This window comes from Dama dama, chromosome 26 (genome assembly GCF_033118175.1).
Source record: "Dama dama isolate Ldn47 chromosome 26, ASM3311817v1, whole genome shotgun sequence".
Classification (NCBI taxonomy): domain Eukaryota; kingdom Metazoa; phylum Chordata; class Mammalia; order Artiodactyla; family Cervidae; genus Dama; species Dama dama.
In genome coordinates, this window is record NC_083706.1 from 29,862,478 (window position 1) to 29,878,332 (window position 15,855).

A 15,855-nucleotide genomic window follows, 5' to 3' on the forward strand; every position below is an offset into this window, starting at 1 on the left:
AAGAACCTCCCTGTCACTGCAAAAGATGTAAGAGACACAAATTTGATTCCTGGGTCAGGAAAGTCCCCTGGAGGAGGGCATAGCAACCCACTCCAGTATTCTTGCCTGGAAAATTCCATGGACAGAGGAGCCTGGAGGGCTATAGTCTGTCTGCAATGAGTTGGACATGATTGAAGCTGTGGAAAATTCTGAAAGAGATGGGAATACCAGACCACCTGACTTGCCTCTTGTCTGTATGCATGTCAGGAAGCAAGAGTTAGAACTGGACATGGACCAACAGACTGGTTCTAAACAGGAAAAGGAGTACGTCAAGGCTGTATGTTGTCACCCTGCTTATTTAACTTATATGCAGAGTACATCATGCGAAATGCTGGGCTGAATGAAGCACAAGCTGGAATCAAGATTGCCAGGAGAAGTATCAATAACCTCAGATATGCAGATGATACCACGCTTATGGCAGAAAGCGAAGAACTAAAGAGCCTCTTGATGAAGATGAAAGAGGAGAGTGAAAAAGTTGGCTTAAGGCTCAACATTCAGAAAGCTAAGATCATGGCATCTGGTCCCATCACTTCATGGCAAATAGATGGGGAAACAGTGGAAACAGTGGCTGACTTTATTTTTGGGGGGCTCCAAAATCACTGCAGGTGGTGACTCCAGCCATGAAATTAAAAGACACTTACTCCTTGGAAGGAAAGTTATGACCAACCTAGACAGTATATTAAAAAGCAGGGACATTACTTTGTCAACAAAGGTCTGTCTAGTCAAGGCTATGGTTTTTCCAGTAGTCATGTATGGATGTGAGTTGGACTATAAAGAAAGGTGAGTGCTGAAGAATTGATGCTTTTGAACTGTGGTGTTGCAGAAGACTCTTGAGAGTCCCTTGGACTGCAAGGAGATCCATCCAGTCCATCCTAAAGGAAATCAGTCCTGAATATTTATTGGAAGGACTGATGCTGAAGCTGAAACTCCACTACTTTGGCCACCTGATGCCAAGAGCTGACTCATTGGAAAAGACCCTAATGCTGGGAAAGATTGAGGGCAGGCAGAGAAGGGGATGGCAGAACATGAGATTGTTGGATGGCATCACCAACTCAATGGACATGAGTTTTGTTAGAATTCGGGAGTTGGTGATGGACAGGGAGGCCTGGCATGCTGCAGTCCATGGGGTCACAAAGAACCGGACACGACTGAGCAACTAAACTGAACTGAACTGAAGCTATTTAGTACATGTGCATACACACCATGTGGATTAAAACACTGCCTGCCATCTCCTGATGGTGCATGAAGAGGGGTTTCAGGATGGAGAAAAGCAGGACACTGGCCCTAGATAGTTAAGGTGCATATCAAAGGAGTGATTTCAGGGAGCCCAGCCTCTTGCATCTTCCCAGACATGGAAAATTCCTAAATTCATTAACTTGAGATATCTGGTTTTCTTTAATTATCAGTAGTCTTTTGATGTTCTGTTTTTAAGTTTTTATTTTATAGTGAAGCAGAGTTAATAACAATGTTGTGTTAGTTTCAGGTGTGCAGAAAAGTGATTTGGTTATACCTATACATGTATCATTTTTTTCAAATACTTTACCCATTTAGATTATTACACAATACTGAGCAGTGTTCAATAGACTGGGATAGATTGGGAGTCTGAGGTTGATATGTACACACTGTTTCATTTAAAATAGAGAACCAACAAGGATCTACTGTATAGCACAGAGAACACAGCTCAATATTCTGTGACCAATATTTTTGGTGCAAAAACTCTACCTATCCTGGCTCCTTCCTTATCTCTTCAGAGCAGCCCCTCAGAGTTACCTGAGAGACTGCCTCCCAGGCTTAAGTCCTCAGAAGGTCTGTCAAATAAAATATAAATCTTAACCTCTAGGTTCTCTAATTTTTTTTAGTTGACAATCCCTATATCGCTTTGTTTCTCAAATGCTACCAGATTCTTTTAGAAGCACAAATTTGACAAATTGAATGAAGATCCAATATCTATGCCTCCTTTGGCGGGGGGGTTAGGATTAAAATTTTCCACTCTCACATCAAATGTTCTGAAGGGTCTGCATTTCAAATCAGTTTCAGATTGGGGAAGAATGCGCTTCATGAGAAGGAAGAATAAACTGTCTTAACTATCTTAACTCTGTGAGACCTCTCAGAGCAGTGTCTAAATCATATGTCCCGCAGAAGTCAGTCTCAGGGACAGGCAAATGGCAGATGGTATTTATCCCCAGCAATGTTCATCGTCTCAGTGGACTGGGTGTGAAAACACAAACACGAGCCATATGTCCATCGTCTGAATTGGTGGGAAGCCTCCAAACACCACTTAATCCAGAGAGTGACAGATTGAGATACCAAAAGAAATCTGTTGAGAAGTAGGAGAAGATACCTCATCTGCTTCCAAATTTAGCAAAGTGCCAGAGACAGAGTTGGAGGAGAACCCATGAGAGACAGCCTTGCCTGAGGACAGAGGAAGCCTCCTTCAACCGGCATAAACACAGTGCAACCCCGCAGCCCTCACCCCTCCAGGAAGGGAGCTTTGGATGAAGCAATGTCCTCAGAATCTTAACCCTACATCTTTACTGGCTTTCAGAAATGAAAACCAATTGGAAGATTTGTTTAAGTCTAAAACTAGTAAAGTAGAAAAGAAATCTTGCTGCTGCTACAGACAAACAAATCTGGAGGAAAATCAGTGATAAACATGAAAGAAACCCAAAAAAGCCAAGATTGCCTTCTAGGACCTGTCACTGAAGATTTTAAAGACTTTAAGAGGAAAAGTGGTCAAAATTAAGCACAACAGAGTCCAACATCTCAAAGGAAAGTTAAGCGACCATCTAATAGTCATCCAGCCACTTTGCAGAGGGAGTGATTTCCAGGGAAAACGTTTTGGAGAGGTTCAGTTATCTTTAAAGGATTCACATCATGTTGCTCTTAATAACGCCAACTTTTGGTTGCTATTTGACTAAAAAAAATTTAAAGCATTAAGTTCAGAAAAAATAACCCATCATCTGCCGTTTCAATAGTTCTAGTTTGAATAAGATTGGTGCTTTATAACGTTAATCTAAGTATAGTTAAGACAGATACATATTTTTGAGTGAGTGAAAAGAAGTTATGAGAGAGTTTAGTAGGATTCTTTTTTGGGAGAAAAACTGCAATTAGCTAATAGGATGCTTGAAACTAAATAGTAATGTACCTTGCTGGTCATTTGTGTGTAGTCAACCTCTTCTTTTTTAATTAAAAATTTTAATGTATTTATTTTTAATTTAACTTTTATTTTATATTGGGGTATAGTTGATTTACAACATGGTGTTTAGCAAAGTGATTCAATTATACATATACATATATCCATTCTTTTTCAGATGCCTTTCCCATGTAGAATACAGAATGCCTTTCCCATGCAGAATATTGAGTAGAGTTCCCGGTGCTACAGAGTCCTTGTTGGTTGTCTATTTTATATATAGTAGTGTGTATATGTTAATCTGAAACTCCTAATTTATTGCATTATTTATTTAAAAATTATAGGCCTAAGTTTTTGAGCAAAGTCTTTGAAAAAGAAACCATAGATAGAAGATTTATGGAAGATACAATGTGGGGAATCACAAAGGAAATAGAAAAAAGTTCTTCTCAAGATAATTTAGCAAAAATTCATCTCAAGACATGGGGGCGGTAATGTGTGGGCCAGAGAGAATTTGATTTATGAGCCAGGCTCACCGATCCACACTGATGGAGCCCTCTATTTGATGTTCTCATCAGATTTACCATGCTGTGCAGACTTGTGCTCTGAGCTGTACTAGCAATTTTACCCTGCACCGACTTCCCCCTGAGATGAGTTCAGCCTGGGGGCACCTGATCTTGTCCACATTGTAAGCTGAGGGGGAAAGGCCCCTCTTCACCTACTTCCTTCCCACGTGCAGTATTGGCCCTCGGTCTCACTCACTTTGTAGTGAGGGTGTTTTTATTCACCCAGTTGTTTAGAATTTAGGGGGTGTGGACATAGGGCCATCAGCAGGTGTCTTCATGAGGAAAGATCATCTGATGTAGAAGAGGTTATGTGAAATCCTAAAGCTGATGAACAGCTGCTGAAAGGACGAAAGTGCTGGTCCAAGATTCTGAAACCTCAACTTCCCAGCTCCCTTGGGACCTCAGTCCTAGGGATGGAATCTGCTGAGGCTCCAGAGGATGGCTTCTCCGAGTTGCTGAGGCTGTGGTCACAGAGGTAATAGGAAGCATGATGGCTGCCACCACAGGTGCAGTGCATCAGAGAACGTGCCGCCTTTCCCCACAAGACATGCCTACCGTATGCTCACATTGAGTATACGTGTGTGTGTGTGTGTGTGTGTGTGTGTGTGTGTATTGCAAAGTGCTGAAGAAACAAAATTTTACAAAGGCTCAATACTTCTGATATGCTTAGAATGACAAGAGCTGCAAAAGCAACTCAGAATTAGATTCCCTTTTACAAAATCACAGATGGATTTCAATCTGAAGGCACAATGTAGGAAGCAAATTACTATTGTACTTTTAGGTAAGAGAAACAGTGAGGCAAGCTCTGCCTTTGAATCAAAGTAGTCATATGTCTAAATGGCTTGTCTTCTTGATGCTAAGCACATGTTTTGGAAGTAACTAATGATAACAGGAGAAGGAAATGGCAACCCACTCCAGTATTCTTGCCTGGGTAATTCCATGGACAGAGGAGCCTGGTGGGCCCCAGCCCAGGGGGTTACAAAGAGTCAGACACGACTGAGTGACTAACACTTTGACTGATGGTAACAAACACATCACACTCACTATGTGCTGGGTGCTGTTCTAAGTGCTTTAAATGTCCTAAGGCTTTTTCATCCTTAAAATAACCCTAAGGTTGTTGTTATCCTCCCTACAATGAGCACGTTGTAGGACACAGTAGATGCTCAATAAGTATTTTGTGAATGAAATTAATAAAGCAAACAACCATCAATCACATTATTTTCTTTTTGCTCTTAATGACAACTCATTCTTTCCCATTCCTGCACTTCCTCTATAATAATAATAAATTTGTTCTTCAAAACTGGCTGTCTGTTTTTTTTTTTTAAATTTTTTTTTTATTATTATTATTTTTTTCCAGTGGGTTTTGTCATACATTGATATGAATCAGCCATGGATTTACATGTATTCCCAATCCCGATCCCCCCTCCCACCTCCCTCTCCACCCGATTCCTCTGGGTCTTCCCAGTGCACCAGGCCGGAGCACTTGTCTCGTGCATCCCACCTGGGCTGGTGATCTGTTTCACCATAGATAGTATACATGCTGTTCTTTTGAAATATCCCACCCTCACATTCTCCCACAAAGTTCAAAAGTCTGTTCTGTATTTCTGTGTCTCTTTTTCTGGCTGTCTGTTTTGAAGCAAATGGTGAAGGAGAAGGGAATAGCTAGTGGAGTTTAACTAGGATAGTATTGTTTTATGATATACATTCGTTCCCACAGTATATTATGTCAAACCTTTCATACACTCTCACATATCTACTTAATAATGCATTTGTTCTTCAAAACTAGCAGCATCATTTTTACAAAGATTGAGAAAAACAGGACGCTCTGGTAATAGAATTATGCTCTAAATTAAATCGCTAGATCAGTAGCTGTTTGGATTTGTGGACAATCTCAAAAGACCATGACTTCAGAGTCCAGGGTTGTCTGTGCCAAGAACATAAATAAGAAAACATGGATAGTATCTGTTTTCCTGAAAGAGCATCAGTGGATCATGAGTTCATGATTAAAACAAACATACAGTAAGATAAATTATAGGAAATTGTTGTCTCTGCAGGTCAAACATGAATAATTTCATATGGTTTGGCTTAACAGATTCTGTCATATTTTAACACAGTGTTACTACTGAATTTTATTTTCTAGGCAAATAGTGAAGGAGGTGGGAATGGTTACTGGAATCTAACAAGGTTGGTATTGTTTTATGAAACAGTTTCATTCCCACAGTAAACTATGTCAAAATTTTAATACACTCCCCCTTACATATAAACTCAACATTTCTTTTGTATGTCTTTATTTACTGGTTTTAAGATTATGCAGTTATGGGATATTCATTCACATAAATTCCAAGAAGTCTTTAAGGCACTGTTCATTCAAATAGAATATTTAACATTATAATAACAGTAACTAGAAGAACTGATGCAGAAGCTGAAACTCCAATATTTTGACCACCTGCTGCAAAGAACTGACTAACTGGAAAAGACCCTGATGATGGGAAAGATTGAAGGAGGAGAAGGGGATGACAGAGAATGAGATGGTTGGATGGCATCACCAACTTGATGGACATGAGTTAGAACATGCCCCGGGAGTTGGTGAGGGATAGGGAAGCCTAGCATGCTGCAGTCCATGGAGTCATTAAGAGTTGGACACCACTGAGTGACTGAACTGAACTGAACGGTAACTGACTCAGCTACTAAATATGTTTTGGTTTATAGACTACCTAAATATATTTGGAAAAACACATTTCCAGAAATAAAGGTAAGACTCTATTATAAAATGTGACATTTTCTTTTAGGTTAATTCCCTACTAAAAAGCCCCCACTAAATTATTGAGAGAATATTTTCTGAGTATAAAATAATAACAACAATTTATGTTTACACTCCAGAACTTCTCCTTAAGTATTAATATATCCACTTAATGTAGTCCAAATCATGTGACATCAAGATCTCTGCCTGATTCCTTCACTCTGAATGTGTATTATTATGACTAAAGAGTGGATTTGGGTCTTTAAATGTGACCACTTCCCACTCACTTAGAGGTATTTGCAAGTTTTAAGTATGTCATCATTTGGGCAACAAACCAAATTCTAAAAAAGTAGCACTTGTACTATGAATGATCTTCATGGAATGTTTTTTTTACAGTGCTATATACTTGGTAAGGGCTTCCCTGATGGTTCAGATGATAAAGAATCTGCCTGCAATGCAGGAGACCTGGGTTCGACCCCTGGGTCAGGAAGACCCCCTGAAGAAGAGAATGGCTACCCTCTCCAACATTTTGCCTGGAGAATTCGATGGACAGAGGAGCCTGGTGGGCTACAGTCCATGGGGTTGCAAAGAACTGGACACGACTGAGTGACTAACACTTTCACAGTTGGTAAAGGCCAGGAAAAACCGCACAAGTGTTAGAAAACCATACATAAGAAGACTACCGTATACCCACCTAAATAAATTCTGCATCCAGTTTGGTCAACATTTTTGAATATTTACTGGGTACAAAGAGGGTCAGCCCCTGCTCTCTGGGTGCCCACCACTAGTGCGGGAGACCCCCATGCATGACGGAATCCCATATGAGGCAGAACTAAACAAGTGCTATGAAAATAAAAGCAATAAGTGATTCTCACTGACACAGAAATCTGAGTAAACTTCTATCTCAGGTACTTTATTGTTGGGTCACTTCTCTGGACTGACGTTGTGTTAACAGTAGAGGTCTGGCAAAGGGACGTTTGAGGGTTAGTCTTCCATTTGTACATATAATCCCCATTCTTCCATAAATTGCATGAGATAGGCTTCATTTTCTTCGGGTGCCTTGTCTGGAGCCCGATCCTGGTAGAGTCTAGATAAGAGGCCCTCCTCCCTGACCCCCTCAGATTCAGGATGCCCACATCCCTCTGGGTCATGTTGAAAGCTGGGTAATGAAGGCATACACAGCTTGCCAGTCTGAGGGTCCCAATCAACCAGCGTGGTGGATGGCTCTTCCTCTGGCCCCTCCTCTGTGTCCGCATGCCCCTGCCGCAGATGGTCCAAGTCTCTGAGCTGAGGGGTATATGAATACAGCGGTGTCTGTGGACCCAAGTCTGCTAAAGTTGCCTGTTGCTCAAATATCTTTCCTTGTAGGGACACCTCCTCCTGCAAATTGAACTCCTGTCCTCTAGGCCCCACAGAAGTGTCACTACTTCTTACATCATATTCATATTCAATGACTGCTTTACCCATGGGCATTGATCTGCTGGGTGGCTCTTGCTGGGTTAAGGAAGCCCCTCTGGAGCTTTTCTCAAGGTCATATACAATGTCCATCACATGTGATACGTAGCCAAGGTGTTCCACCTCCACATCCTCCCAATGGTGTTCCTGGTCCTCGATGGGCTCATTCAGGTCTGATGCATCACTGCTTTTCTCCATTACACTTATATCCTTGGGAGAAGTTTTAGAATCCTCCAAAATATTGAGGGTGATGAAGTTAATCACAATTTTTTCAGTAGGTACAAAAAATCTTTTGTCAAATTCATTTCCATAAATCAAAACCTAAAAAGAGGAAAGAGAACGGTTTTCACCTTTTCACTTTAGAGAGACATTAAAAGCAGCTGTTAGTTAGAATTTATACTGTCCCCACATAGTTTTAAAGGCCTATACCTACCAACTCATGGAAGTGAAAGTTATGCTTGGAGTACACAGAAATCCTCCCTCACCTGGACCCAAGGGCCCCAAGATGCACGAGATGCATATGGCAGTGAAAAGTGGTTCCCTCAGTGGTCCCGATCTAATCCAAGGGTCAGGGTGTGATTGCCCCTTCCTCTAATTGGCTTGGGGCATTCAGGGGGTTGTTTAAATTCTGGAGCCTCATTTTTAAATTCTGTAAAATCAGAATTCCTGCTGTATCAGGAGGGGTGAAAACAAATAGAGGTTTTGAAATTCCTTTGTTAATCACAGTTTGAAAGTGAAAGTCACTCAGTTGTGTCCACCTCTTCGCTACCTTATGGACTGTAGCCTGCCAGGTTCCTCTGGGATTCTCCAGGCAAGAATATTGGAGTGGGTAGCCATTCCCTTCTCCAGGGGATCTTCCTGACCCAGAGATCAAACCCAGGTCTCCTGCATTGCAGGCAGGTTCTTTACCACCTGAACCACCAGGGAAGCCCTAATTACAGTTTAAATGTATTTATCAATAAATCGTCCTCTGGGCCACCAGCTCTTTTCTGCATATACTCTGGACAGGAAATGTGGAAGGGTATGAAAACTCGGTGTAAAAAGGGAAGTAAGCACATGGCTAGAGATGGTTTAACTAACTGCCCCCCTACACTATGCTATAATAGGGCCAAAATCAGAGATTCACCTGCCAGTTCAGAGCAGATAGAGAAACTCTAGATCATGGGAGGAAACTTGTTTAAGATTAATATTTTGCTGGGCATACGTGGATGGTGTCAGTTTAGACGGTTGGCCATGAATTACATTCCAGTTCTCATTGTCCACCCTATGATGTGATTTCATTTAACTAGAAAACAGGAACTCCAACATCATTCTTTCATGAAAGCTTTGGTTTCAAAAAGCCACACATGGTCAGTTCTCCTGTGCCTTTTCCTCCTAGGAAAGCTCTCCCTATCTCATTAAAAAGCTAACTCACACATGGTCAGTTCTCCTGTGCCTTTTCCTCCTAGGAAAGCTCTCCCTATCTCATTAAAAAGCTAACTCTGAAACCTAAATGAAGGCAGAACAATAGAAATGATTTTTTTTTTATGTAGCTCAACTCATTTATTTAGTCTATTATTGTCTTTCCAACATATAATTAATATAAAATTATTAATGATATATTTTATATTCTTTATTTTTTCCCATTTAATAGAAATGTTTTAAAACAGAGCAGAAATGCATGTATGTATCATGTACATATGAAGATGTATTTTGATAATTCCCAAAGAAATGATTTTTGCTTGTTAAAATATGCTCAGCCCTTGGGAACCCTCTAGTACATGGTCTAGAAGCATAAAGTTTGTTCCTTCTTCTACCTTCTTGCTTTTCCTTGCTGTGAGTGATGAAGTCCTGGCCCCTTCCCCCTAAACGTGTCTCCATTCCGTGTCTATCTCCAGCCCTATCTCCCACTCTCCTCTTTCAGACTCTCATCCTCTCTCTCCTGGACAACTCTCACAGTCTCCTAGCTGCTTTTTTTCGTTTCTAGGCTTCCTCCCCTTAAAGTTGTTTTTAACACTATCCAGTTGTATCTAAAACTCAATATTGACTCTGATGATCCCAACCCAAAATCCTACAGAGTTTTGCAAACACAATGAGGCCCAAGGTCCTTAGAATAGCATTTTCCTCCCATTACTTGGCCTTACTCCCTCAGTCTCTTCTTTCATAGCTCCTTTTCAGGAAACTTATTTCAGGAGCATTATTATGTGGTTTCCCAAACATCCACCCACCTTTGACTCTGCTATTTTTTTCTGCCTGTGGTAGGTGCCCCAACTCTCTCTCAACATTCGTGACCAAGCCCCGGCATGAAATTCCTTCTGATCTTCCAGGTAGAGTGCCACTGTCCTTCCTGTACCCTCAAGAGTTCCGAGAACCCACTTTCATCTTAGTCTTCACATATCACTTAAAAATTCTAGTTCCAAACTAGACTTAAGCCTCTGGAGGGGCATGGATCATAACAATTTATCTGTGTACCTCAAGATCTAGTCTAATCTGTTCAGTAAATACAAAGTCTTTGTCAATGTAAAGGAATCTTTCTCTTGAGTTTCGTTAATGAGCTAACCTAGTACAGAAAGTGTTTTTAACTCATCAACTCTTTAACTTGAAACTCACTCTGTCCATAAAAGGAATGGTATCTGTTCTAGAACGTCCTTTTCTATCTTCTTGGAGGTGTGTTATCATGCCTCTCACCACAGTAAGCACTCACCAGATTTGCTGGGTGTTTCTCTTTGCCGACATGGATATATCTGTACATGGAGTAGCCCATCACAGAGAAGATAAACACGGTAACAGATATGGGCAAAACATACCAGAGGATGATTTTAACCTCCAATGCTGTTGTCTGATCTGTAAAAACAGAAAAGCGAGGTGGGGTAGATAGTTGTGATTTGGTGGGTTGGGAAAACATTGCTAACGTCAAGTGACTTTGCAGAGATCAGTTTAAAAATTAAGCTTTATCATTTATAAACTGAGAAGCTTGAGCGAAATGTTATAAGGGATCTCAGAATTCTTACTCTGTCTGACAATAGATGGCCTTAAGGAATCATCTGGACTTGTCTCAAACCTTTATGGCAAAGATGCCTTAACAACCCAAGTCAGCAGATATTCCAACAGTTTATATTTGGCTGTGAGACTCATACTGGTCCTTATATTTGAAGTTAAGTGTGTATTAAGGCAACTCAGAGCACTGCAAACCAAACAAAACCCTCTTGTGATGATCCCATTAAGCTGCTCCACATTTTCATGTCACTCATTCAACTTTTCCACATAGTCAGGAGAGGAGAAGAACATATGGTGTCATCTTCTGTGTAACAAATAGAACCACCCTACACAGTTGGCCAGGCCTTCTGGCAGGTCTGGAGCTTGGGGATGTGTGTGGGAGGTGGCTGAGGGGGTATATGCTGAGGATGGCAGTAACTCCCTTCCAGGTCCTGCTCTCCTGTAGGTGCATGGTGAATTTAAAAGTCCATAGAGGAATGAAAAGATCTGCTGAATAGTTTTAATAAAAGCAGTCCTGGATCACCACTGATCAGACTGTATGGTTGATGGACAGGACTCATTGTGACTAATTTATATTTGCTAAGCTATGGGGTACTTGAAAATTGAAAGGGTTAATTTTCCATGTCAATCTATGTAGGCCAAGGTACCCAGTTATTTGGTCCAACATTATTTCAGATGCTTCTGTGAAAACTTTTCTTAGATGAGATTAGCATTTATATGAGTAGACTTGAGTAAAGAAGATTACCCTCTATAATGTGGGTGAGCCTCATCCAATCAGTTGAAGGCTTTGATAGAAAAAAGACTTGATTACTCCCCACTCCTCTGGAGGAGAGGATTCTGTTACCTGATCACTTTCAGACAAGAACTGTAACATCAACTCTTCTTTGGTTCTCCAGCCTGCTGGCCTGCCCTGTGGATTTTGCATTTACCCTGTGCCTTCAAAATCATGTGAGTCATCTCCTTAAAATAAATCTTTTTCTCTCCCTCTTTGCATATATACATATAAAGATTATGTATATTGTGTTCTCCAGAGAATTGTGACCAATACAGCTGTAGAAAAAGGGGCCACTTTAGCTAGCATAAGTGACCAAAGTTCTAGGGCATTGTGCATGCATGCTCGGCTGCTTAGTTGTGTCTTTGTGACCCCTATTGACTCTTTGTAACCCCAGGGACCCCAGGAGCCCACTGGGCTCCTCTGTCCAGGGGATTATCTCAGCATGAACACTGCAGTGGGTGGCCATTTCCTCCTCCAGGGGACGTTTCTGACCCAGGGATCAAACCCACCATCTCCTGCACTGGGCTCCTGCACTGGTAGGTGGATTCTTTACCACTGAGCCACCGGGAAGGCCATTCCTTACATACTGATACAGTCAGCAGGAGTGTCCTGAGAGCATTCTAATCCACGCAGACATTGGGTGCTCTGGATGCCTAGTCCTGGGAGATAGCTGCCAAGTCACTGTCCAGTTAACTGTCCAGTTAAAAAAATGGAAAGAGAAGCATCATGGACTTCTGGTCAACAAGTACCAATAGGAAAGGTCCAGGTACATGGGTCTAACTGCAGGTCCTTCCATCCTGAAGAGCGCATCTGTCTACAAGTTCCACATAGAAAGACGCCAATAATGCAGATATGGCAGGTGACTGAGTATCACCTGCTCCTACTTCAGGCTACAACTCAGCCCATTCCTCTTTTAAAAAAACCAAAATCTGTATTGGAGTTTAGCTGATTTACAATGTTGTGTTAGTTTCAGGGATACAGCAAAGTGAATCAGTTACATGTAAACATATATCCACTCTTTTAGATTCTTTTCCCATACATGCAATTACAGAGTATTGAGTAGAGTTCCCTATGCTATATAGTAGGTCCTTCTTAGTTATCTGTTTATTCCAGTGTGTATACGTCAATCCCAGTCAGTCCAGTCCTCTTAATTCAATCTCTGGTCTCTGGACCAAACCCGCCCTGCTTAAACAGGGCTGCGACAACAATGACTGAGGCAGCAGCACAAGTTTGCAACAATCAGCTTATAAGCTGTGTCTGTATTTTAGGAACTGGGGGATTCTGGAGACCAGAAATATTTCCAAGATTAGTCCCCAAAGAGGTAATAGCAAGTTTTTGAAAAAGTAGACCCTCATAGTGGTGTCTGAGAAAGGTACCTGGGAGGAGATCACAACAGCTAGGAGATCACAGAAAAGGTCAGAACCTGAAATGGAACCTTGTTGTTTTGTTACTTTTCCAGGACTAGTGAGAAAGGCAGATCCATCCGTTTACTGGGAAGCATTTAATTTAATCTGTATTTTAGTTGCTTTAGCTTTGCCAATGGCTTGAATGATTTCCACTGGGAATTCATTCCTACCATTTGGCCACTGATCAAGCTGTTAGTAAACAGAACACTCTTCCAAATACAAAAATGATTTCCTCAATCTGCTTTGCTTTGCCTTTTGCTTGTTTTGCATTTTAATTTTATTGGACATATGGTAGAGAATCCTTTGTTTAAAAGGGGAAGGTATGATAAGGATGGAGATTCAAACATAAGGCTTTTCACTTTTGATACGTAGTCACAAAATTCCCTTTTTAATCCCTGGGACAGTTTCATCTCAAACTGTGGAAGGCATGAGGAGAGAGGAAAACAGGGATTCTGTCACCATTCTTGTCTCTTAGCTGTGATGAAAAAAGGCTTGGGAGAAAATGGTTGTTTCATGAGGAAAGCCAGCACATTTGAAGGAGAGACAAGAATGGATGAAGAGCTGTTCCATGAAGGTAAACTTTAGGATTTATTTTCAACTTTTATGTTTTGACTTCAAGGTCTTACCACTCTCAGGGAAAGTGTCAGTCACTCTGTCGTGTCGGACTCTTTTGCGATCCCATGGATCGTAGCCAACCAGGCTCCTCCATCCATGGGATTCTCCAGGCAAGAGTACTGGAGTGGGTGGCCATTTCCTTCTCCAGGGGATCTTCCCGACTCAGGGATCAAACCCAGGTCTCTTGCATTGCAGGCAGATTCTTTACTGTCTAAGCCATCAGGAGGACCCTCCCTCAGGGAAGAACAATTAAACAAATGCCAAGCTCCTAACTCTAGTCTCCTAACAGGAACAAGAATCTTCAATCATACTTCCTTGTCAGCCAAGTTCAGAAAACATGAGGAGACAAATAAATGGAGAGAGAGAAGCAACCACAAGACGGAGAGAGCAGTAACTGATTTGCTGACCCCAGGCCCTCCCACAGCCGGTGAGTGATATTTGAACACAACCTGCACAGTCTCTAATTTGTATTCTGGAGGAGAAGCCAAACACTATCTTAAAGTGTTTTTAGGGTACTGTCTGTTTCTAGGAATAAAATCATCTGATGTTCTTTAAGACCCACAGGACTTCTACTGATCAGAGTGATTATAGATTTAAAGACGAAAGACCATGTGTGTAAAAATTCCTATAATTCTAATTCTGCGAGGCAGAGTGATGTCGGCAGTGGATGCCAGGACCTGTACTGAGAATTCCCCAGGACGTGAAAACACTGTGAGTCCAGTTCAGAGGCAGAGTCCCAGGCTGTCTGGGGATGGTTGTTTCTGCCTTCGCTCCAGCCTGTTTCGGGTAGACATAGATTTGTCAAAACCTTGTCTGCACCGCCATACTTCCTTCTAGTTTTACCAGATTTCCTTCCGCAGATCAGCTGAGATTTTCAAAGCTTACCTTCGAGAGTACTGACGCACTGCCTCTCAGAGGGCTGAGTGAGGCGAGGAGGGCCTGGGACGAAGGACTCCACGAGCACGCAGTACAGAGTGGCCGGCTCCAGCCAGCTGAAGACCAGCGTGTCGTTTGTCACACACTGGGACCACTAGGATCGGGAATTGCAAACACAGTCAGAGCCAAAGATTTCCAGCAACCCCCAGACAAACAACGACAGAAAGAAATAAAAGATGGAGGTACCATTAAGTCCTTGGCTATCACTATGCGTTTTCTTTTTTGCAACAGCTTTAAAATAACTTTTCCCTTCAGCTCGGCAGGGCGTGGTCAGGAACTAAACAAATTGTGGGAACAATTCTAAATAATGACATAGGAGGGATTTCTTATTCAACTTTATCCTGTGTTCTTGCTAATATTTTTTTCTTTCTCGAAGAGTGACTGGCAGATGTTAAGCAAGCAGAAACTCTCCATCAGGTGGACAATTGCCCTGCATGTTAGCAACAACATCATAGCAGGGACTCTGTAAAGAAAATCTGAAGGTAGCTCTTTAAATTTCTATGCATCACCTTCAACTGTATCCTGCAAGGCATCACTTTTTTGAGTGTCACACTTTCCCAGATTCACATGCCGGGAATTTTAGAACCAGGGCTGCATGTTCCAGCATTAGCTTCAGAAAGTGACACAGATTATAAGTATAGGTCCCCATTCCATTTCAGGCTTACCGTTCTATTGGATTTAGTATTATATATGGACACATTATACTTCAGATTAGAGTATATCTGTTGCATGGAAATAGAGCTTTCTTCTGGATTTTTCTTCCACTTCTTTGGAGCCGTCAGAACAATAGAAATGGATTTCTCATCAGTAGTCAAAGCAACCTCTGGTGGGCCAATTTGTGCTTAAAGGGGAGGCAAGAGGGAATTATCATTTTCAGATGTAGAAAACACCTTGGATGAAGCTACAGTATAATTCTACTGGGATCAAAGTTCTAAACCCCATTCTCTTATTTGAAGTGCCTCAGAATGCTCACCTAGACCCAAGTTAAACCAAATTTTGAAATAATCAAGTCACAGACTCTGATACAATGTTAAAACAGCTGATTTACTTAGTCACATGTAGTTCCTAGTTACTTGGATAAACAGTACCAGAGAATAGTAAATACGATTAAAAGTGTTTGCAACACTACTATGACCTGACAAGTTGATGATAAATAACATTAATCAGATTTGATGTGTTTGTAAAGATCAGCAGTGGAGAAATGAAGCACTGCTAAAGAC

General features: G+C 41.4%; 1 protein-coding gene across 1 annotated transcript in view; it reads right to left on the bottom strand.

Moving 5' to 3' along the window:
* Nucleotides 1-5,202: 5,202 nt before the first annotated feature.
* Nucleotides 5,203-15,855, bottom strand: part of IL20RA (interleukin 20 receptor subunit alpha) — a 38,259-nt gene continuing 27,606 nt past the window's right edge. The window contains exons 4-7 of the mRNA XM_061130583.1: nucleotides 15,301-15,476; nucleotides 14,585-14,729; nucleotides 10,611-10,750; nucleotides 5,203-8,248 (exon numbers count right to left, since the gene is read on the bottom strand). Coding sequence (XP_060986566.1) covers nucleotides 7,457-8,248; nucleotides 10,611-10,750; nucleotides 14,585-14,729; nucleotides 15,301-15,476 — 1,253 coding nt within the window. The 3' untranslated portion in view covers nucleotides 5,203-7,456. The remainder of the gene's footprint in view (nucleotides 8,249-10,610; nucleotides 10,751-14,584; nucleotides 14,730-15,300; nucleotides 15,477-15,855) is intronic.